The sequence below is a fragment of the Carcharhinus amblyrhynchos genome, chromosome 17 (assembly GCF_965287045.1).
Source record: "Carcharhinus amblyrhynchos chromosome 17, sCarAmb.v2.hapA, whole genome shotgun sequence".
In the NCBI taxonomy this organism is placed as follows: Eukaryota; Metazoa; Chordata; class Chondrichthyes; order Carcharhiniformes; family Carcharhinidae; genus Carcharhinus; species Carcharhinus amblyrhynchos.
The window spans coordinates 23649847-23673650 of NC_137340.1; the positions used below are offsets into that span (position 1 = coordinate 23649847).

Genomic DNA, 23804 nt, shown 5'->3' on the forward strand with positions numbered 1-23804 from the left:
AGGACACGTCCACCTGTCAGTGGGCCAGCACATAGGTTCCACCATGGCGGAGGCAGTGAGTCAGCCAAAAGTCCATCAACTTCGGCAGGAATGGAAGATCCTGCAGGCAAACAGCGGTGGAAAATTCTGACCTTTGGTGCTCTTCGTTAACATTGCTGCTAGCCAGTGGTGTGGACTGAAAATGAAAAGCCAGCTAGATCACAAAAACAGAAAGTATGCAACCTCTCTTCATCCACACTTTAGAGCCGTCACATCAACCTGCTGGACAGACCTCAGGAGAGCAGAAGACTAAGGGAGTAAACGCTGACAGAAAATCTGAGTGTAGCCAAAGGCAGGCAGATGTCGATATATTTCATTTTTCCAGCAACTCCTGAGACTAAGATGATATCAAACATTATGACTGGTGCATGTGGTCCACATTAACTTGGCCACTTAGGTTGAGAATTGGCTTGCCTATAGAAGTTAGAGAATAATGGTGGAAGGGTTTTTTTCTGGTTGGAGGTACATGACTAATGATGTTCCGCAGGGATCCGTACTGGGACTTCTGCTATGTTGTGAGTTATATAAATTACTTGGATGAAAACAGATGGGTGGGTTAGTAAGTTTGCAAACAACACAAAGATAGGTGGAGCTGTGGATAGTGTAGACAGTTGTCAAAGCATACAGTAAAAATATAGATCAGTTGCAGATATGGGCAGAGAAATGGCAGATGGCGTTTAATCTGAGCAATTGTGGGATAAATGTTAAGGGCAAGTATACAGTTAATGGCAGGATCCTGAACAGCATTGGTGTAAAGGGATCTTGAGGTTCAAGTACATAGCTCCCTGAAAGTGGCCATACAAGTAGATAGGGTGGTAAATAAAGTGTACAGCATGCTTGTCTTAATTGGTCGAAGCATTGAGTACATGAGTCAGGATGTCATGTTGCAGCTTCATAAAACTTTGATTAGGCCGCATGAAAAGTCCAATTCTGGTCGCCACATTACAGGAAGGATGTGGAGGCATTGGAGAGGGAGCAGAAGAGGTTTACCAGGATGCTGGCTAGATTAGAGGGTATGAGCTATAAGGAGAAGCTGGATAATCTAGGGTTGTTTTCTCTGGAACGGCAGAGGCTGAGGGGAGACCTGATAGAAGTCTATAAAATTATGGAGTGGCATAGGTAGGGCTGACAGTCAGAATCTTTTTCCCAGAATACCAAGGGAAATGCACTTAAGGTAAGAGGGGGAAAGTTCAAAGGAGATATGAGAGGCAAATTTTTTTGCATAGAGAGGGCTAGGCGTGTGGAATGCACTGCTGGGGTATTGGTGGAGGCAGATAGAATAGAGGCGTTTAGGGGGCTTTTAGATAGCACACGAATATACAAGGAATGGAGAGATATGAACCAAGGGCAGGCAGAGGGATTAACTTAATTTGGCAACATGTTTGGCACAACATCGTAGGCCGAAAGGCCTGTTTCTGAGCTGTCCTGTTCTATTTTCTATGTTTCTGTTGGAATCAACCAAAAAAGTCAAGGGGGGAGCCATATTTTAAAAAAGCCCAGGTTGTCCATAAATTCAATGCAGCAGACACTCCTATTTTGCTGCAGACCATTAACACAGGGGCGAAAAGAGTTACGACTGATAAATCCAACTTGATTTGCATAAAGAACAAGTGCTATGGACTGTCTCCAATGGTGGGAGGCACCATCGTGTATCACTGGTCAACCAATGTCCTCTTCAGCATGAACAGTCCCAACTACTAAGATGTGAATCAGCCACAACCTGTCTTATGCCTGTGAAGGAGACAGATAGGTCAATTCCTGTGGAGGGGGTGGTTATGTCTGTGAAGGAGGGGCAAACAATGCTTGTGAAGGGGGTGCGATACCTGTGAGAAGGGAAAGAGTGCTCCCTGAATCTTATGTAGGCTTGTACTCGTTAGAGTTTAGAAGAATGAGGGGAGATCTCATTGAGACGTATAAGATGATGAAATGGGATGGATAGGATAGAGGTGGAGAGACTCTTCCCACTCAGAAAGGACAGTAGGACTAGGGGGCACAGCCTCAAGATAAAGGGGGGGGGCGGTTTAGAACGGAGTTGAGGAGGAACTTCTTCACTCAAAGGGTGGTGAATCTCTAGAATTCTCTGCCCGTTGAGGTGGTGGAGGCTGCCTCGCTAAATATTTTTAAGACGCGGGTTGATGGGTTTTTGATAAGAGAGGGGATTAAGGGTTATGGGGAGAGGGCGGGAATGTGGAACTGAGCCACGACAGATCAGCCATGATCTTATTGAATGGCGGGGCAGGCTCGAAGGGCTAGATGGCCTACTCCTGCTCCTATTTCTTATGTGCTTATGTAGTCGTGGTGGTGGTTGGGGGTAGGTGGTGATTACCCCGATGCTTGTGGCGGAGCAGAGGGGTGAGTCCATGTGGGGATGGGGATAGATAGCAGAGCTGGGCGTCCTTTATAGATGGTGCCTCGATCTGTATGGAGCTGGCCTTGCCGGTTCTATCAGGCACACTCCTGCCATAGCGACAGCATAAAACAGGCCTAAGATTTCCTGTGCTCGCCAGCAAATCCAGTCTGAAAACTCAGTTGTGTTTCTGGAGAGATGCATGCCAATTTTCGGTCAGAGCCTGACACTCTGACAAATGCTAGGAAAATTCCACCCATTGTTACAGATAGAAGAGAGGGAAAAGCTGAATTTTATTCTCTCAACATCTGTCATAAGTAAAAGTGTTATTGTTGTGAGCTTATTCTGAAAAATATTTGTTTGCGTAGTCAATTGTTGGTCCAGGGGATATGCAGCAACCTCTTGCAGGAGGCCATACACATACACACTGCTGTTAGATGTTTGCAGGTTGGAAATAAATCAGCAGACTGCCCTTTGAGCTCTCAGCTGTATATAGTGATTTCAAAATGATCAGCAAGTTGTGTTATCTCTTTCCACCACAGTGAATTCATAAAGGGATGCTTGCCTATTATCTGAATCTCGTTTTGGTATGATGGCTTATAGGTTCCCAGCCACTAGCCTCAAGAATCATCATCAATATTGATGACCCTGATGCATGTAGCTATTGTCTTGTGTAGACCCTCAGACTTCCCTTCAGAGGGTTAAACTTATAAGATGCAAATGATATATATTTTCTTTCAATAGTTCCTTTTTGAAAATGTACCTCAACAGCCTTAGGTGTGAGATTTCATGAACAAAATGTCAGGGCACGTCTCCAGTATATCTAATTCATATAATGCCGTCGTGGTTACCTTATAATTTCAGCCATCAGGTGACTTGTAGTAGCCATCTTTAGATTCAGCAAAGAAAATGCTTCCAGTGAAAACAAAGTCTGGGGAGGCCATCACTAATTGCAACAAACAGTTGAAGAAATGGGTGGAACATCTTCAGTTGTACTCTAGGAAGAACACGGTCACTGAGGAAACTTGAGACAACATTAAAAAAAAGTCTGTCATGGCAGAGCTGGATATCAAACCCACTGTGGAGGAATTTAATTAAACTATTAACTTATTTGCCATGGGCAAAGCTCCAAGTGCTAAAGTTATTCCACTTGAACTCATCAAGAATGGGAAACTGGCACTCCTGTACCATCTCCACAAACATCTCTACTTCTGTTGGAGGAAGGGTGCAATTGCAAGAAAAACAATATGAACAAAGGAGACCACTATATAGTGCTTTTTATCAATCTCGCCAAAGCATTTAACCATGTGAGCAGAGGCGGTCTATTTAAGCTGCTGTAGAAAATAATCTGCTCACTGGAGCTGAGGTTAGCTTTGATAGGGGAATACTGGAAAACTTTGCAATCTGCAGTAGGGTCAAGAAGAGTTATACATGGTACAAACTCTGATATGTTCATTATATTCTTCTCCTTGTAGCCATTATATGCCTTCAGGTCATCTACAGGAGGTTTCTATTTCCATAGCTAAACTGATAGAAAACTGTTCAGCCTGGCTCACTTGAGATCCAATACAAAGGTGCACCAAGTCCTAATTGGAGAATTTCTTTTCAATGACGATGCTACACGAACATTCCATACCAAGGAACACCATCAGCGACAAATGGACAGAATTTCTCATGTCTGTAAAGAGCTTAATTTGATTATCAGCATCAGGAAGACATTTGTCATGGTCCAAAATGTTACCATACTACCACATGTAACAGTGGCAATGTGACACTGGAGGTCGTTTATAGCTTTACATACCTAGATTCCATAATCACCAGCAATCTATCACTTGGTGCTGAAATTAATACATGCATTGAAAAAGCTACAACTGATATGTTCAATCTGAGTAAGCAAGTATGAAGCAAAAGCATCCGACTGAGAAGACCGAAGTGTGAGGCTATCAACTCTACACCTTTAGCATACTCTTCTACAATAGTAAGACTTGGATTATGCATACCAAGCAGAAGAAATGAGAGAATTGTTTCCACCTTCTCTGCCTCAGCAGCTCATGGCAGGGAAAGGTAATCAGCTCAGAGATCATCCTGGAGCGTTAAAACAAGTCTGTCACGGCAGAGCTGGATATCAAACCCACTGTGGAGGAGTTTAGTTAAACTATTAACTTATTTGCCATGAGCAAAGCTCCAAGTGCTGAAGTTATTCCACTTGAACTCATTAAGAATGGGAAACTGGCACTCCTGCGCCATCTCCACAAACATCTGTTTCTGTTGGAGGAAGGGTGCAATTGCAAGAAAAACAATATTAACAAAGGAGACCACTATATAGTGATTTTATCATACACTCATTGTCAAGCCAACGAATGCACCAATTTGGTGATGTTCAGAGGATGGATGACAGCCAATATATCCAAAGACTTTCTGTACAGTGAATCGGCCACTGGGTCACGTCCTCATGGGTATCCGTCCATATCTCTGCTACAAGGTTACCTGCAAGCGAGATGTGAACATGGCAGACCTTGACACAGACAATTGGGAGACAGTGGTTGATAGCCCTGACCTCTGAAGGCTGATTTTGCTTGGTAGGGCATTGGAAGAGGAGAGCAGAAGCAAGAAGTTCAGCTGGCTGAGAAGAGGGCCTACAGTAAAGAGTGGTCTTCTCTGCTCACTGCTTTGCTCTGCAGCAAATATGACAGAGATTGCCATGTTAGAGTAAGGCTCCTGAACCACACCAGATGATGCTTAACACAGAGTTGACCACAAAGAATTGGTGATGCCAACCATTGTCTTACAAGAATGAAGGCTGCCATAAAAAAAAGATTGTGTCATTTTGCCATTGATAAATGATACATTGGAGACATTCAATATGCACAGAACACACTAACAAATTCTACCAATATTTTGTAAATCCTACGAATCTCGGAAATTCAAATGGTGGAATAAGACTCTGGAGAAATCAGCTTAAAAATCATAATGCACATGTGGGCTGGGAGAGTTTGGAAATTGCTTTTTTTGTTTTGAACCAATTCATCCAACAGAGCTCAATTAATGTCCTAAGAACTACTTTCACTTACAATACAAGGTAAATATGGATCAAGGAAAAAAAAGGAATGAAAGGAGCTCAGAAAGAAAGAAAAAAAATGAACACAGAAAGGAATAAGAACACACATGAAGAAACTAAGCTCATTGCTTTTAGTACGATACCATTTCAGCAGCACATTTTCCAAGAGGCAAATGTTAAAGAATGTAGTTATCAGTTTATACTAGTCATTCTACAAGTCGTGCCATGTTCAAAATAAGTGGAGTAGCTTTAATGTAATACTGGTGCTTTCCCAAAAAGGGATAGGATGCTAAATGTTTTAAAGAATTCCTAAAATGTTAAATTCATTAGGCAATTTAAAACATTTTATTACATTCCATTTTTTTTCCACAATTCCCCATGCATTCTTTCACTTATATTGTATTACAGATATCCTCTGCTGCAATTAACTTGGCTGGAAAGATGATGGACCAATCTGACTGTAACTACATGATAAATTCATCTCTCTCCTCATTTGAACATATCTTAATGTTACCAATATTAATAATTTTTGCTCTAGGAAATAGGTGAAGCTTACTAAAGAAAAAGTCCTTGACCAAAATAGCAAAGGATATTATACAGAGAAATGATCTACTGATGCAAATCATTAAATCTATTTGCATTTGCTTACTGAACCTTAACACAGAAATTAAACTACATACAGGAAAAGGGAGATGGTTTTGCATGGTTACAGGAGACATCTTGGAAGATCCAACTCTATGTCATTAATTCTTCCATTTTTCCTCATTAACAAGTAAAATGTTTTTACTGCATGAAAAGTTTTAATAAATAGATAGAGCAGTCGAACTGGTATGGGAAGTTTGTAATATAACCTACGACAGTGTTAAATTGTCTATGAATGTGCTAAATTACTTTATATTTTCAACAATTAAGTTGTTTTAGAATAACACCTGCTAACATTTCTTTTTAATATTAATACATAATATATCATATTTCATTAAATCCAACACATCACATCACAGTCGCTTCTTTACAATTCCTGATATTAGACACTTTCTACATAACTAACTGCTGCTTTTCACCTGCAAGGTTCTGTATTTCAACCTTGCCTCTGGCTATTGTCCTAAAGGCTTAAAAATGGACTTCCCATGAGCAGGAATGGATCGCAAGTCATTCGTTTGTCAGCACTTCAATACTTTGTCAAGGGGGATTCTCTACCTTGGCAAAAATTGACAGGATTAGGGTTTCTTGTCAGATGAGTAAATTTCAGTGCCTCCACCAACTGCACTGCTAAAAGAATTTTTTGCACTCATTCAGGAAAGTTGTCAAGGGAAACAAGTCATTTTATGTATTTCCATATTGCAATTTTATTTTATCATTTGCACTATTATTTTCTGATTTACTTGCCCTTGCTGCGTTGAAGCAAAATGATCATTCTTGTGCACCATATAGAATAGGGGTGTCTCTATATAATGAGCATTAATAAAAAGATAATGCCAACTAATTTTCATTTACTTCAGTGGTGACCCTCAGAAATGGGTCTGACTCCAGCAAGAAAAACAAATGGCACATTGCCTCCCATGACTTTATATTTAGAAAATTAAATGAATAGGTGGAGATACAAGATAACAACCCAATCAAGAGAGCTATATCATATATTAAAGAACATAAACCTTAAGAATTTGTTTCCTAATTCGAAAATCTTCAGTACACAAATTCACTTGTGTTGGAAACTCACACAAAATGGGCACTAAGCCTGAAATGTGAGCTTGAAAACATGGCCCCACTCGCTTAAAATTAGACTTTGGGCCTCAGTCCTAAAACAAAAGAACAGCAACCACTAACTCATTGTCCGTTGGAACTCTCCAGTCAGGATCTTGAGAAATGTGGCCAGACTTGGCAAAAGCCAGCCTATAGGTAAGGATTGGGGGTGGGGATGAAGCAGAGGGGCTAGTTGGGGATGAAGGGAGGGGGAAGGGGTGGAATGATCCCAGATTAGTCATAGCCATGTTAATTTGATGGAGCAAGTAGGAGCGATGCTGCTCCATTGGTTCCATGGATGCAACATTTTAAAAAATGGACATTGCATTCAGTGAACTGTCTACACCAGGCTTTTGAAAGAACCACTGGTTAGGTCTTCGCATACCACCGAAAAAACTAACCAGAGCCCACAGATCATATCTTCCAGTTGATGCTAATTTCTGAATGGAATCCTAAAACTAGTTTTAGGGCCCAGCTTTGCATATTCAATGCCAGTTCCAGGCAGGTAACCCGGACATTTGGAAATCATCAGCTTCCAATTTGCTGTTGGCACAGTTCCAGGGTAATCAGCCTAAATCTGCTGCTCTCACAATACTTTTCTTCCAATAAATGGTTGAAACGTTGTTCTAATCTGTACTACGTACAGGCTTCAGACAAGAGACATTTCAACTTAACTGCAGTTCATGTGGAAATATAGAAAGCTGCAATCACCAACTGTTCACACAACTGCTCCCTGAGTTTGTTTTGCACTATATACATTGAACAGGTGGCAGAATATTACTTAGACGTGTAAGCAAACCAAAGTTTACATCAGCATTTGATTATTAGCCCTTAGGTTTTTTTTAAGCTAGAAGTTAAAAGATGATAGCAACACTAATAATAATAATGGCTATATGTCTTGCGCAGAACCTTCACATTGGCTCAATTAGGACAATTTGAATCAAGTCAACTGTAACTTAATCTTGTCTTCTTGTCAAGAGGTGTTTTAAGATTGGTGTTTATATGATTTTGAGTTAGATTTCATTTCTTATCCTACCTGTTACTGAAGCAATGTCTGCTCTGTTATGCCATGAAAATGCTAATCAGGGCCTTGGGTTTCAATAAAATATGCTCTGAATGCTATTTTCACCCTTTTAGTTTAGAGCACATGGTTTTACCAATTAGCTTCACTTGAAGTCTGATCATAATGCAGATGAAACAATTTAAACATGAAAAGTTAAACATGGCTGCAGGCCACCTGATCCTAGGCTGCTGTGAAGTGGCAGAAGTTACAAAAATTCAGGTGGAAACGCCTTCAATGCGGAACCTATCCTAAAGGTAGTATCACAATCCTATCTGCATAGGGGCCTCTCAAATTATTCAGAATGATTACAGGCCGATCTCACAGACAGATTTTTAATTTGGTCACCATTTTGGCTATTGGAAACAAATCTGATGGAATGTTAATACTTACAAATCAGTTACTGCCAGCCTGATACCGGAGTTGTTACATTTATTACAATCCTTGAACAATTTCATTACATTATCTTTTTCCCTGCTTGTGCACTTTCTCATGGCTCCATGTGAACTTATGTCCCTGTAGCCTCCTTTGTATTTGTATCTCAGAAGTATTTTGAGACATGTCTGTGTATGATCCTCCCAGTAAGGTATGGTTGTCATCACCATAGTCACCCCAAGGTAGTAAACCAAGATTTATTATTGGGATATTCATCAGCTGGATTATTTATTTTATTCCTTTTATCCATTCTTGGGATGTGAGCATTCACTGGCTAGGACAGCATTTATTATTGCCCAGTGAAGGCTTAGTGGTATTATCACTAGATGATTAATCCAGAAACTCACCTAATGTTCTGAGTTTGAATTGTGCCACGATAGATGGCGGAATTTCAATTCATTTTGAAAATCTGGAATTAAGTATTGACTGATTACAATAGAGCCATTGTCGATTGTTGAAAAATCCCTAAAAACACTAATGTCCTTTAGGGAAAGAAATCTGGTCAGGCCTACATTTCACTCCAGAATCACAGCAATGTGGTTGACTCTCCACGACCCTCCAAAAGCAACTGGGGATAGGCAATAAAACAAAGCCAGCCAGCCAGCGACACCCATGCCCCTGAAATGAATTTAAAAGTCCTTAATTGCCTCAGAGAAGATGGTGGTGAGCTTATAGACCTACAAAACACAGATCAGAAAACATACAGGGCTATGATAAATAAACAGTGGTCTGGGATTAATTGGAAAGCTTGAGAAAAAAACTTGGTACTGGCAAATTGGGCAGAATGACCTCTTTCTGTGCCATATCTTTCTATGGTGCTATGATCTATCATCCATAAAAAAATTCCAGTTATAAAACATGGTGATAAAGGATGTCAATGCTCCTCCATGGAAAAGTATACACAAGGGCAGTGATTAACTTATTGGCTTCTGGCATGTCTTGCATTCCATTTCCAACATTTAAATTAATATGCTTCAACTCCCATTTGTTTGAATTGAGTACAAAAAGTAGAAATACAAAAAAGTCTTTACGGACATTGTTGTTCGGGTCTGACGAAGATTATTTTCAGCTGCCTCTAACTTGACATCAAATATTTTAATCTCTCCATGTCTTGTTGAATCAGAAGCTTTTCATTTTTTTTGCAAAAATCTAACTAAGTAAAAAATGAAAATTCTTCATTCTCTTTTGGTCAAACACACCCAACAGTGTGATACCGAACTATAGCAGCCTTGTACTGAAACACACTGAGACCAGTCCCTGATCTGTAGAAAGTTACCTGTCCTCAGTAAGAGCAGTGGTGAGGTTATTAGGTGAAAAGTGGATAAGTTTGACTGTAATTTCTCCTTCCTCAGGTCAGTCGACCTCTCAACAATCACTACAGAAGCTTATATTTGAAGGATGGCAATTTGGGAAGGTACTGTGAAAATAAATGCTCCAGTCACAGCTTTGCTAACTTTTAAACGGAGCAATGCTGCTTTTCCTCTTTGTAGCCTAAAGGAAACAGCAACTTAATTAATATACCATCAACTTGGAAATACTGCAATATACTGGAGTGTTCGTTCGTTTCTCCCAATCTTCATGTAATTTGTTTTCTATTATCCAGAAATATTGACCAGAATATTGGGAGACTTGAAGAGTGAGGGAGGCGATTTTGCACTCCAGACACCCAGCTGAACAAACTTACCTCAGGAGCTGCTGAATGTAACAGCAGGCATGAGTATAATTTCTTTATTTCATTTCTCAGCTGCAACCAGCCAGTCAGATTGAGGAACAGCACCAGATTGCATCCAGGAAACAGAATGGTGGTGGGAAGTAGAGTCCAGAGGTTTTGGCAGTAGTTACATTGACGGTGAAGCCAGAGATGATGAATTGGTATTCTTCTGGACCCTTAGGAGGTGGAGGTCAGGATGAGGGGAAATAAGAAGATTGTGAAAGAAACTGAGTGTGTTTGGGGAAGGTGAAGAAGAATGGCACGGTAGCACAGTGGTTTGCACTGCTGCTTCACAGCTCCAGGGTCCTGGGTTCAACTCCTGGCTCAGGTCACTGTCTGTGTGGAGTTTGCACATTCTCCTCATGTCTGCGTGGGTTTCCTCTGGGTACTCCAGTTTCGTCCCACAGTCCAAAGATGTGCGGGTTAGGTTGATTGGCTGTGCTAAGAAATTGCCCCTTAGTAGGGATGTGTAGGTTAGAGAGATTAGTGGGTATCATATGTAGGGATATGGGGGTAGGCCCTGGGTAGGATTGTGTTCGGTGCAGACTCGATGGGCCGAAGGGCTTCTTTCTGCACTGTAGGGTTCTATGATTCTATGAACATGGAAAGGATTGGAGAGATCAGGGTGGATGGGGAGAACATTGGTGGAGTGCCCTTGAAGAACATGGGGAACGCAGAAAAGATCAGAGGTTGTTGAGGACAATGGCGGCGGAATCTCAACTAATGAGATCCTTAATAATTTTACTTCCAGTGGTGGGGGAGTTCCTTATGCATATTGGATGCACTCACCCTCCTAAGTTAAATGTCTCATCCCACAGGACTCTCAAACTAGGCCTCCTTTCCCCTCATCTCAATTGCTGGGCATGCTCACTGGGCCCATTCATACCAGAGGCTTGACTTCAATCCGGCCTCTTCTTTGGGGTCTGGCTCTGGTCCCAGCCACGGCCATCATTCACATCTAGGTGGTGCTGGGACTACAGAAATGCCAGTTAAGGCAGGACTTCTTTCCCTAATGTCAGAGTGGATATCTTACCCTGAGCCAATTAATAAGACGGGAAGACCGTAGACAGAGAAGTAGGAGTAGGCCATTTGGCCCATCAAACTTGAAATTTGGCCCCAGTGAGCTTGAAATAGCTGCACCCAAGTTTGCTCTCTCATGGGTGGGCTCCTAACTGCTTTTCGGGATGAACATGACCCCTGTAAAATCCAGACCATTGTATTAAAAATGTATTTTCTGGTCCCTCATTCTTTATAAACTATGGTTTTATATAGAGCTTCCCCTTTTCTCTCCAACATCTCTTAATTCATACTTGGCACTAACTCAAGTTCTCTAATTGGTTCTACTATTGAATTACGATGAGACCATAAAAGAAAGCAATTCTACAAGTATACCAGTTATATACTTGTAGACTGATATCAAAAACTTTGTCACTCATCCTCCTCAATGATTTAAGTCTTCAAAACACTAATCATTGCATTCTCCATTATCACCTCATCTACTTCAATGACACTGCTTTATTCCTGATGTGGTATGCCGGCGTTGGACTGGCGTAAACACAGTAAAAAGTCTGACAACACCAGGTTTTAGTCCAACCTATTTATTTGATAATATACTCACTAGCTTTCGGGGTTACCCCCTTCTTCACCTGACGAAGGGGGTAACCCCGAAAGCTAGTGAGTATATTATCAAATAAATAGGTTGGACTAAAACCTGGTGTTGTCAGACTTTTTACTGCTTTATTCCGCCATACCTGGTCTAATGTAGTCACAAAATTTCCTTGAATAGCTTCTTCTCATCTATCAACACAAGTGCATCCAACTTGCACTTGTGCCTCATTGCCAAGCCTATCCCAGCTACAAACCATCCCTGGGCAATATCGCTCATATACACATGGGTCAGCCTTTCTGGATACGTCAATTCTTCTTCTTTGTAACCACTGTTTAAGGACATATGTGCAGTTAGGTTGCCTATCCAACAAGAAATGTTGGATAAATCAAAATTACCAACACCAACATTCACAGATCTCAGCAGCATCCACCTTCCTTTAATTCTGATTTCACTAGATTACTTGCTCAGGCTAAATCTGACACTTGGAATCCTCATCATTCTGTAGAGATGAGCTGACTTTTCCTCCTTGTATCTAATCCATCAATTTTTTATTTTAGGTGTAATGTATTTGCACCTTTTATCTTGTGCTGACCTCTCTATGGTGCTCATATCCTTTTGCTTGTTCCTTCTCCAAAACAAATCACCTAAAAATAGTCGTTGTGTCTTCTCCTGAACTCATAAAATTAATATGGAAGAGGACATAATTTAGCTGATGGGTTTATCTGTATTACAACACTGTAATCCACTCGTCATAACTCTAATGGTTTCTCAAATAATTCTGGGCTATTGCTTTTATTTCACTTATCCACCAGGAAGTCTATTCAATACACTGATTACTTTTAGCATGAAGCAAAGCTTTCTGACCATCATTCAAAATTTGCAAACCTATACTCCAAAGAAAAGTACAGCATCGGAAAGGCCCTTCAGTCCTCCAATAGTGCTCTACCCAGTGAATTTAAGTTTTTTTTCAGATCTATCTCTTCTAAATTATTTACCCTTTCACTAGTGAATTTTGTATGATTAGCTAGAAGAAACAAAGTGGGGATGATTTTCATTTTCGGGTATAAAACAGTGTTGAACCGCTTTAATGGCAACTAAAATCTCTTGTTTAACCTTATTTACATAATGATTCACAGTTCCAGGTGCTGGATTTAGAAATAACAATGCTGGTTAAGAGATGAAAATTACACACCTGTCAAAAGTGTGGGGCCTTCAGTTTTTGTGCCGAATGGGTCAGATATCAGCAATGCACAAGCAGCACCTCCCAACACAGCATCTGGGAATCTGGAATGACTTTTGGGTTCAAGCATCATTAATCTTTTACTGGTGAGCTACAGCCAGCAAGACAGCTGGCTGGTTTCCTGTAATGGACAATTGGCCAGCTGTAGTATATAGGTATTCAGCAGATCAGACCTATCGGATCAATCATGTAATTGTGAGTTATATAATAGGTTTCATGATAGATTAATTGATTTTTTTTTAAGTTATGGCAGCTTAAATTATACCACTAGGGAAACTATCAGTGACTGTGCAAAATTTGGAGAAGCTTCCTGTGTCTAAGTAAAGCTACTTTGCCAACAATTGACTGTAGCTGCAGAATATGATTTTTGAATTGATTGCCATGCTTACTTTGGTTATATTTTAGCACTCTAGAGATCTCATTTCTACAGGAAAGATGAGGTACATTATCATGTGCTTGCTTGCTTGCCTCCATGGTGCTTACCAAGTAATGACTCCCTACCTCACATGCCAGAAAACCTCTCTAGGTCACACACAAGTCAATCACACTCATTTTGTTTTGAGATTGAGGCAAAGTTTGTGTCAATGTTATACTAGTCAAACACTACTTGCCTTTTCTTTTACAAAATACATAAGGGCAGAAATGGCTGGCCTCTCCTCAGCGTTTTTCTCAGTGGCAGGAGAGGGTGTGCCATTCGCTGGTGTCGGGATCTTCTGGTCCCGCCGCTATCAGTTGGAATTCTCATTGAAGCCACCTCATGCCACTGAAAAACCAGGGGATGCACCGCTGGTGGGTCCAGAGAATCTCACCACGTGAATGATGGAGAATTCTGGCCATTGTATCGGCTATTTGCATTTGTAAGCTCTTAACGTAGCTTCTTTTTTTTGATTCCAGCATTCTGAGTAATTCTGTCTCTGCTTATTGCCCTAAATGCTTAGAGATATTATTTCTAAAATTGTCATCGATCTCAATGCACTTATTTGTTAGTAATTCAGCCAACTGTCCAGTGGAACATGGATTTTTCTACCTCTAAAAATACCCCTAACGAAATGACAAAAGATGAATCTAGCTCCAGTATTCATCTATTTTGTTCCCTGGAAATAACATTAACACTAGAGAAATAAAATACAAAGATATAAAATAATAGTCTTCCATTATTATTGAATTATATAGCTATTTTAGGAACTGTGTTAATCTCCAAAACAACTGAACAGCTCAATGACTAACATTTTCAATTTACTGTATGTTATGTATCAAATGGCTACTTTTAGATATACATCCTTCTGAACTCAAAATCCTAACAATTTAACCACGCTCCAAGAGTAATTATGAGTACAAAAAGCTCAGTTATCTAATATATTAGCACTTTGTCATTCATTTTAACAATATGAGCCATGTCAAAATAATCTAAAACACCATTTTTCTCAGATATCTTTTCTGAATGTTTCTATAATCCTGTAATTGTTAAGCAGTTGTACTCCAATAAAAACTGTCAATCGTAGAACCGTGTTCATAAACTCCAGACTCAATACTGCAGTTAGGAACCCAGTCTAATTATTACACACAATCTGCTGATTATACAAATTCTGGGACATTGTTTTTCATCCTAAATAGTAAATGATGTAAAAAAAATGCTTGCTGTACCAAATGAAGCATATTACTGGAACAGATTACACTACTAAGGGATTTTTCAATGATTGGGTCGAGGATATTGGCTTGCCTCAGTTAAAAAATGCAAATAATACACATTATGCAGCTATAAGGTTCAGCATCCTTCAAATCAGATCAAACACAACACGGTTTATTTCAAATGTATGTGCCTACCAGAAAGAAGAAAAAAAGTATAACAATCTAGTGTGACAAAAAAATGACATTTGACTATTTATTGGTTCAGCTTGAAATATGTACTGCATCCCATTCCAGCTGAGTTATGAGGCAAAATTCCCACACTCAACTTATTTAAGCCAAAGAAAGCATAACATAGATATGTGCACCAGCTACTGAAAGTGATCTTATTTATTAGATTGCGGGGTGTTGTAGCGACCTTGTGCACATATACTTTTGCATTGTGAAAGACTAGGTCTGAAACTGTTTACCCACAATGTTTCTGGCGTGCCAGTGGATAATGACGTGGTGAGGGCAACAAGGTTTAGTATTGTTGGTGAATAACAGAATGGACTGTCTCCTTAACCACTAAGGTTAAGAGATTGAGAAGGAAACAGGAGTAAGATGAAGAATGAAGGAGAAATAGAGTCAGTGAATTGAACTCAAATTAGGTACAGAGGAATAAACAAGGGGAAAAAATGAGATTGAAAGGAAGAAGGCAAACAAAAAAATTTAAAAATTACATTTAGCATTTTTATAATCTAAAAAAAATCACAATTGAAGGAATAAGTCTCCATAATTATAATTGTTTACTTCCTGGGCAAGAGTGTTTGATCAACAATCACTGACAATCGTGACACCATTAAAAGGATGCTTATGCTGATAACTATTGATTTAATTTCCCATCAAACACATGACAGAAAGTTATGCAGCAACTTCATCAAACTCACAAGAAGTTTAAGCGTGATATCCTGTTTTCATGGAGCAATTGGTGGTGCAACACATTCACGCAACATAAATTATTGGTGACTCTACCGTGTAATAAGCTGTTGGCCTGTTTGTGTATTAATAACAGAATGCATTGTTCGGATCATTTTTTCCTGCAAAGCCTACCCAAAGAATAACTCTCATATCTTTACGTAGTGGTATCATTTCAATACAACTGCAATGTGTGGCAGAAGATGGTCTAAAGAAGTAATTCTGTAATATAAAGCTTTGTGTGGGTCAGTCTTAAGCAGATAGTTCTTTTCACACTTAAGATTCTTTTTCACTATTATTTTTAAATGAGTTAATTGAAGGAGATTCTGGTTACCATGGATGAGTTTCACCACTTCCAGTTACAACATTCAGATCGATATCTCAACACATTTATTTGAATTTTGTAATACACTTATAATGTAACCACAAATGGTGCCGTGCCATTCCAGCAATGGCAATTTTCTTTAATATTACTGAAGACTGGAAGTTAATGATTCAACTTTCATGTTACGAAATGATCAACAAAAAGATTTTTCATTTGTTTTAGTGAATAACTTACATTGGTTGAAATTTCACTTCTAGTAAAAAAAACACAGATGAGGTCTCAGCATTTTTAAGCAATTCACTTATGTTACTTCTGAGATTTTTTTTCTTTAAATCCTGTTCATTAATTCAACTTAAGCTCTTGCTTTATTATTTGATAAAAGAGCTTTGGTTTGATCAAATGTGTTATTACATGGGGGCCTTTCTTTCTCTGCCAATAATTTAATTAATCAAATATATGAAGGCCATTCATAGCATACACACCTGTCCTTGGGTACAAAACTCTCCTGGAGCTGAATGAAGTGAATGCCTTCTTCACAGCCGGATACTTGTATGGTACCAATAGGACTTTGCAGAGCTGCTGTCACTTGCTTGCAGTGGTTTGTGTTGTTCTTCTTGGCAACCTACATGAACAAATCACTGGTCCTTATAAGTGTTTAAACAATCACCCCCTCCTGTCCTAACACCAGCCAAGAGTTTTTTTTAAATTACATTAATCCTTTGAGCACTTACGGTTCAGTAATCATATTCAGAAATTTGAACAAAGTAGCAGTTTGGATGGCAGATATTGTGAGTGGAAGGAAAAAAACACTGATTTGAATGTTTAGTTTTAATACATTTACAATTTTTCAGGTAATGTTCTATTTTCTTCTTTTATTTCCCCAATTGTCCCAAGACCATATTCTTCACCCACTGGTACATATAACTTCTACTTCAATCTAACAACTTTCAATGCTAGATGAGGTTGCACTTCCCTCACAAAGCAATAACTGAGTCGTGCCAGATGCTAGCCAGCTGTGGGCAGAGCTCACAAGGGAGACCTTCAGCTAAATGAGTCTTGCTATCATGGTTCCCCTTTGGCAAGGAACTGAACTCAGTTTTTTGCTGACATAGCTCCAGAATTACCACAGCTCACATTCCGAAAAAATTCTGCTACACTTTCTCATAGGCATTCCCTTACTTTGCCCCAAATCATGCTTCACTTTTCCCAATATTGATGAAATTATATCTAACAATCTCCCTAATGTTAAAGACCATCATGTCTTTCCTTGGTGTCTCCTATCGTCTGGCTCATCAATCCAAGCCTCCAATTTGTACACTGGTAGTAGTATATTTTGGGAGATTGAAGTGACATTTCACTGTGTTATCTGTATTCTGATTCCCCATTAAAAGTAAATAAAGAGGATGAAGGTCTCTGTGCCATCCTATGAAAGAATAAGACTGTGACTTAAATTTCACCATGACAGGACATCCCATGTGTTTTACAATTAAATACTTTTAAAATGTAGTTGCAGATATCAAGTAAAAAATACAACAGCCAACAGAGCAATCTCCTATAAACAGCAGAATTTCTGATGATGTCTCACAAGTTTACTATTGGACAAGATACCAGGAAGGAGGAGGCGATGCTATAGTGGCATTGTCAGTGGGCTAAAATTTCAGGCAATACTCTGGGCACTTGGGTTCAAATCCCACAAAGGCAAGTGGTGAAATTTGGATTCAATAAAAATCTGGAATCAAAAGTCTAATGTTGACAATGAAATTGTCATAAAAACCCATTTGGTTCACTAATGTCCTTCATGGAAGGGAATCTGACATCCTACCTAGTCTGACTTATGTGACTCCAGATCCACTGCAATGTAGATTAAATGCCTCCTCAAGAGCAATTAGGGTGGGTAATGCATGCTAGTCCAGCCAGCAACGCTAATGTCGTATGAACAAATTAGAAAAAAATTTAAAAGAATTCTGCTACTCTTCTTCACAATGTTTTGGGATATTTTACTCCCACCTGAGAGCGTGCGGTTTGGGTCTCAGTTCAACATCATACCCAAAAGATTGCACCTTCAACAATGCAGCATGGAATGTATAGATGCAGTACTGCATGGAAATGCCAGGGTAGATTTCGTGACTTAAAGGCTAAGATCAAGTGTAGTATCGACATGCTGTACTTGATTGAAGTCATTAAGGTTACATTTTAGCTTCATTTGAAGCAATTTTTAAAAGCGGCATCTCGGCCTTTTGGCTAAGATGCAAATTAGATCAAGCCTTGGAGGAGGAGCTATACCTACTCCAATCAGCTTGGATCATGTAGATCAAGCCCAAGACGGGAGGTGAGAGCCCAGTCTTGTCAGCTTGGATCGGGAATGTCTCAACTTGTTGGGACACTGAATTGGACTTGATTTGATTGAATTGGATAAAAAAAAACTGTAACCTTCTGACTCAGAAGTGAGAGTACTACTTACTGAACTGTAGTTGACACATAGAGAATAAAATCTGGACACCAGAAAGCACTCCTTAAAAGAGAGCAAGACCAGATGCTAGAAGAGATCATATTTGAATCTCCCATTGCTTCCCCAACAAACTGTCTTCATAAACCTCTTCCTACCTACCTGTCCTCTCCAACCCCATCTCACTTCCAACAATGAGTGTAAGAAGCTCTTCGTCCCAAGATTGAAACAATTTTATCAGTTGCCTCAGCCGCACATCTTCCTTTCACCACACAACTGGCCAAAATTTCTGAAATGTTCCCCCACCTGTCTCACCCTGAACTCTCATCTTTCTCCAGTTTCTCTCCTGTTATGGATTATGAAATCTCATGGTTTCTCTGAGCTCATCTTGTTCCCACTAAATGCTGATCATACAACTTTCCCCGCCTTGACCTCATGTCAGCAGATATTATAAATGGTTCATTCGCTTCAGGTGTTGTCCCTCTGTCCTTTAAATCTGCTATCATCCTACTCCTCATAAACAACCCTTGATCTCCTTGAAAACTACCATTCTCATCTTTTCCAGAAATCTATGTTAGAATCCCTTCAATCAGGAGATTTCCAAAACAATCACGGTACCAAAATGGGTTATCAAATCACATTCCATGTGATTGTGACAAAGGTAAACTTCCCTCCCCTTATCCTTTGTGATCTGTCTGCAACCTTCATACAGCTGACCACACCATCCTCCTCTGATGCCTCTCAACTTTTTTCTAGCTAGGTGGGACCACTTTCCATTTTCATCTACTGGTTCCACTGGTTCCATTTTCATCTACTTAATTGCAGCCAGAAAATCACTTGTAATCTTTTCTTCAAACTCCTGCACTGAGACTCTGTTGTCCCCCAGGTCTCCTTGGCTACTTCCTACTTCTCATCTACATGCTGCCCATCAGCATCATCATCTGAAGGCACAGCATTATTTTTTTACATGTACACTGACTGGTTTGGTGTCTTCTTTGGCATTTGTATGAAATGGCACTAATTGTCAGGTCCACTTTTTCCACAGATGCCACGTCTAATTCCAAAACTTCCGACCTCATCCGTGGCTGGGAGTCTCCAGTGCCAGTGAAGTGAATGGCGTATTAGTTGAGCGCCAAATTCTCCATTCTCACAGGCAGTGGGGTGGGAATGGATGAGATTGGAGAAGCCCGCCCTGAGTTTCTTTCCCTCAGGTCTAAAATCTTGGGCTGTAATTCAAATAATTATACCTGAACTATGGAGACTTTACATTTGTACCTTAGAGTAATACAACTCTCAAAATCCACATTGCATCTGATGCCAAATTCTTCCAATCCTTTCAGTTGCTCCCTTCCCCACATCCCTAGACCAATATTAATAGATGCCCAGCATTAATAGCAAATGAAGGCACATTGAGAAAATTAAATGGTTTTTGGAAGTTGCATACAGATCCAGAAGTGCTGCCTCAGTGTCAGTGGAAATTTTAGTCTCTAGTTGTCACTGTTAGCATTTTTCCACATGGACCAGCTTTGGTACACCAAAGGAGACAGAGAACAACTTTCCAAATTTCATTCTTTCTAAATCTGCCCTTTCAAGAAGCAAGGTTTTTGCCTTCCACTTGGCTCTTGCTGGTGGGATCCATTATGAGTCACGATGATTAGGACACCACCACCGAAATTCTACCGCCCCATGCACTATGGAATCAGGGTGGCAGGCAATAGAAACGTCCGTTGACTTTGGTGAGGATTTTCCAGTCTTGGGTCAAGTGAAGTTGTAAAATTCCATGACTGTGATGGGGCAGTCTCGATGGAACATCTGGTTGTGTCACCATTTGCATTTGCTCAATTTTTTCTGAAGGTACTGAACTTCAACACATATCAACTAGGGTTACACCAACTGTCATTTCTTTTGCCTTACTCATTTGAGCTGTACGATAATATCACTGGTGTACAGAGAGTGGTACAAAACACAACATCTGCCACTATGGCATTACATTGAGAAGTATTTAAAAATGGCATAATTAGAAATGTATACACAAGGTAACAAAAATATGAATACAAATATATAGCAATTAAGAATGTTGTCCTAAACAAAATTATATTTAAACAAGGTTACGCTACAGTGAAAAGCAATGACGAAAAGGACTTGAACATAGAAAAACTTATTAATGATCATTAGATAACTCAAGTGTACAAAACAACTTGATTTACACAAACTTGGACTATTCCCTGAAGATGCCTTAAATAAAATGAAATTTGATTGTTCAGTCATTATTCCGATGGAGAAAAATCCAGCAAATTAAACTCTAAAACAGCCATTGATTTGAAACAATCGGGGCAATTTTAAACACGCCTCCCCAACTCCCCCCACTCCAGTAGGGTCATCATGATGCTACTGAGGTGAGTCTTGGGAGCAGGTTACACAGCTACTGCAGTCTGGTCAGAACAACTAAGATGCACTAAGAAATATGCTCCTCACTCAGAAATGAAGACCCACACCATAAAATAGGCAGAATTCTAGCCTCTTGTCTCATATAAAATGAAAGAGCTAATGCCTAGAATCTTCTGTCATTTAACCAAGAGGAAAATGGGGAAAATAACTGGTTATGTTCATTTCCTATTACAACATGGCACCTTGACATGCATAAGCAACACAGAATTATATATTAGAAAATGGATACCCAAGATTGAAGAACAACATGACTATAATCTAATCAAGGTGTTCAGATGGCATCAGTGATTTATGAATATTAACTGAACCCTAGGATTAAATTACTGCCTTGGACTCACTCCCTGAACTCGGTATTTTATTTAATTTAGCTGGTTTCATTTTTAAGGCTCAAAATAAAATTGCAGTTGCTTTCAGTTCTGGAGAGTTAGAACAAATGCAAGTTTATTAATGCTGTGGGAAAGTGAAATTAATTTTGTCCTATTCTCCAAATACAAAAGTATGCACAATTTTCATATTTTAATTTTCAAATAAAATACATTAATATTTTTGTGATAAACTCACAGTTAAACAAATGGCTGATAATCTTCATTGAAATGTACAAATTATCCTTGCTCTACTGGGATTGATTTAAATAGCCCATCCAGCAAGAAGAGTGTGTAGTGAAGGTTAAACTTGTCTGAGCATATTTAAGGCCACATGATTCCCACTTGCTGGCATTTTATCATCAATAATTCCAAAAATCGGTCAAGGTGCATGCTGCAGGCAGGCAGGAGTCTACCTTCATTGGATCACTGGCATCTTCCTGACTGAGTTTTACTCCTGATGCCAGTATCGCAGAAGGACAGGACACTGACCTGGGTCATGTAAATTGGGCCCATGCAGCACAATGTGCTCACTGGAAGAGATTTCCTCCAACCCCGTAACTCCAACAACCTCCCTGCCCATCCCTCTCCCCCACTCCCGTTAAAATCACCCCCACCATTACTGACAAAAATCATTTATATGTACATTGTTAACTAATAAACAATACTACGTCCTAAAAAACTAATGGATGCTAATATTAAGAACCTCATCTTTCCTTCTGGATCTGAGAAGCTATTTTGATACACCTTTATTCAAACTTGGGTAACTACAACAGAACCTCAAAGTGCAGATCTAGTTTAAAAGAACACGATTTTATTAAGATACCCAAAATTCAAATTAAGTTTTGATTTGTGTATCTCAGCTTGCCTACAGGTGAACAACTGATAGTCACAGAAAGGTGTGACAGTAAAGTAACAGGTGATAAACAGGAAACCCAAAGGATCTCTTACTGGTGTATTAATAAGGGCAGTGTCTGACGCAGTGATACACTTATTGACAAAAAATAACATGTCCCTCTGTGGCAGATCTTCGTGGTAGCTCGCATTCTTGTTATTCTTAGTGTTTAAGTTGCAGCAATATTGCAGAAAATGAGATACAACTCAAACAAAGAAGGCATGAGTCTGAAATTGACGAGAGAATGGGGACAATTAGAAACAGCAATCACAGCATATTTAGATCAGGAAAATATCCAGAGACCACAAACATAATTAGCTTTCTAAAAGGAAGATTATGTTTAACCAATGTTAATAAATTCTTTAAAGAAATAATACAAAGATTAGATTAAGGCTATGAAATGGATGTAGTATACGTGGACTTCCAGGAATCCAATAAAAGTACCAAATTATAAACGAAACAAAAGTCAGGGGCCAGGGAGCAGGGTAAATTGAGAGATGGCTGCACACCAGTGATCAAATTGGACATTTTATTTTTGAAGTTTCCTTTTAATCATTTCAGCAGCCAAGGATATCAAGGTAAAAATATTCCCCATAACTTCTATACAGCTGCTCATCTGTTACTTCCCAACATTTATTCTGTTTCAATGCATAATAATAAGCCCCGAGAATGGCTAATCACAATAAGACTAGACAGGCAAGATTCAGAACATGTTCAAATGATCAGGTTGACAAGAGTTTAGGGTGATAATCTAGGAATTAGCCTGTCAATATTGTGATAATTTAGATCGACCAGCTCTCTGTTTCATGAAAACATTTTAATTGAGTAGCCCTACCAACTCATCTTATGCAATTATCCATACATTGGGGTTGAGAATAAGGAGAAGGTGTGTTGTAATCAACAGGGTATTATTGTCCAATGAACAGTCATTGAGAATGTATATATTAATCTATTCCAATTTACTTAATAAATGACATTGATCAAGTAGATTCTTAACAAGGATTCAAATGATCAAGGTCAAAACTGATTTTCCATTATGAAAACATTTATTAAAGTAATAGTCTTATTGTAGATTTTTAGTGTTAACTGATTAGCGTAAGCTGTAGCTCAATATTTGTGGTGGCACTCTCATCTCTGTATCACATTGCTGTACGTGGGAGTTTGCTGTGTACAAGCTGGCTGTTGAATTTCCTTCATTACAACAGCAACTCATCTTCAAAAAGTATTTCATTGCCCATAACATGCTTTGAGGCCTCCAGTGATCATGAAAAGTGCTATATCAATACAAGTCTTTCATTTTGGAATCTGATCAATGTCTACTGATGATTCACTAAGAAGCAGAGTGCAATTGAGAAAGTGAAGGGTTCAAAGGATAGATTTATAAGGCATTTCTAAGGCCACACAGGGGTGGGAGAAGAAGTCATTGCTAAAGATATGGGCCCAAATCTTCTGCAAAGTGGCAATTACCCTCAAGTGGAGGGGAGTAAGGTGGCAGGAGGTGGGTAC

General features: G+C 39.4%; 1 protein-coding gene across 9 annotated transcripts in view; it reads right to left on the minus strand.

The window, feature by feature from the left end:
• Window positions 1-23804, minus strand: part of LOC145354384 (methylated-DNA--protein-cysteine methyltransferase-like) — a 370957-nt gene that overhangs the window by 246709 nt on the left and 100444 nt on the right. For all 9 annotated transcript variants that reach the window (XM_080205619.1, XM_080205622.1, XM_080205617.1 and 6 more), the window contains one exon: window positions 16630-16769. In XM_080205619.1, coding sequence (XP_080061745.1) covers window positions 16630-16769 — 140 coding nt within the window. The remainder of the gene's footprint in view (window positions 1-16629; window positions 16770-23804) is intronic.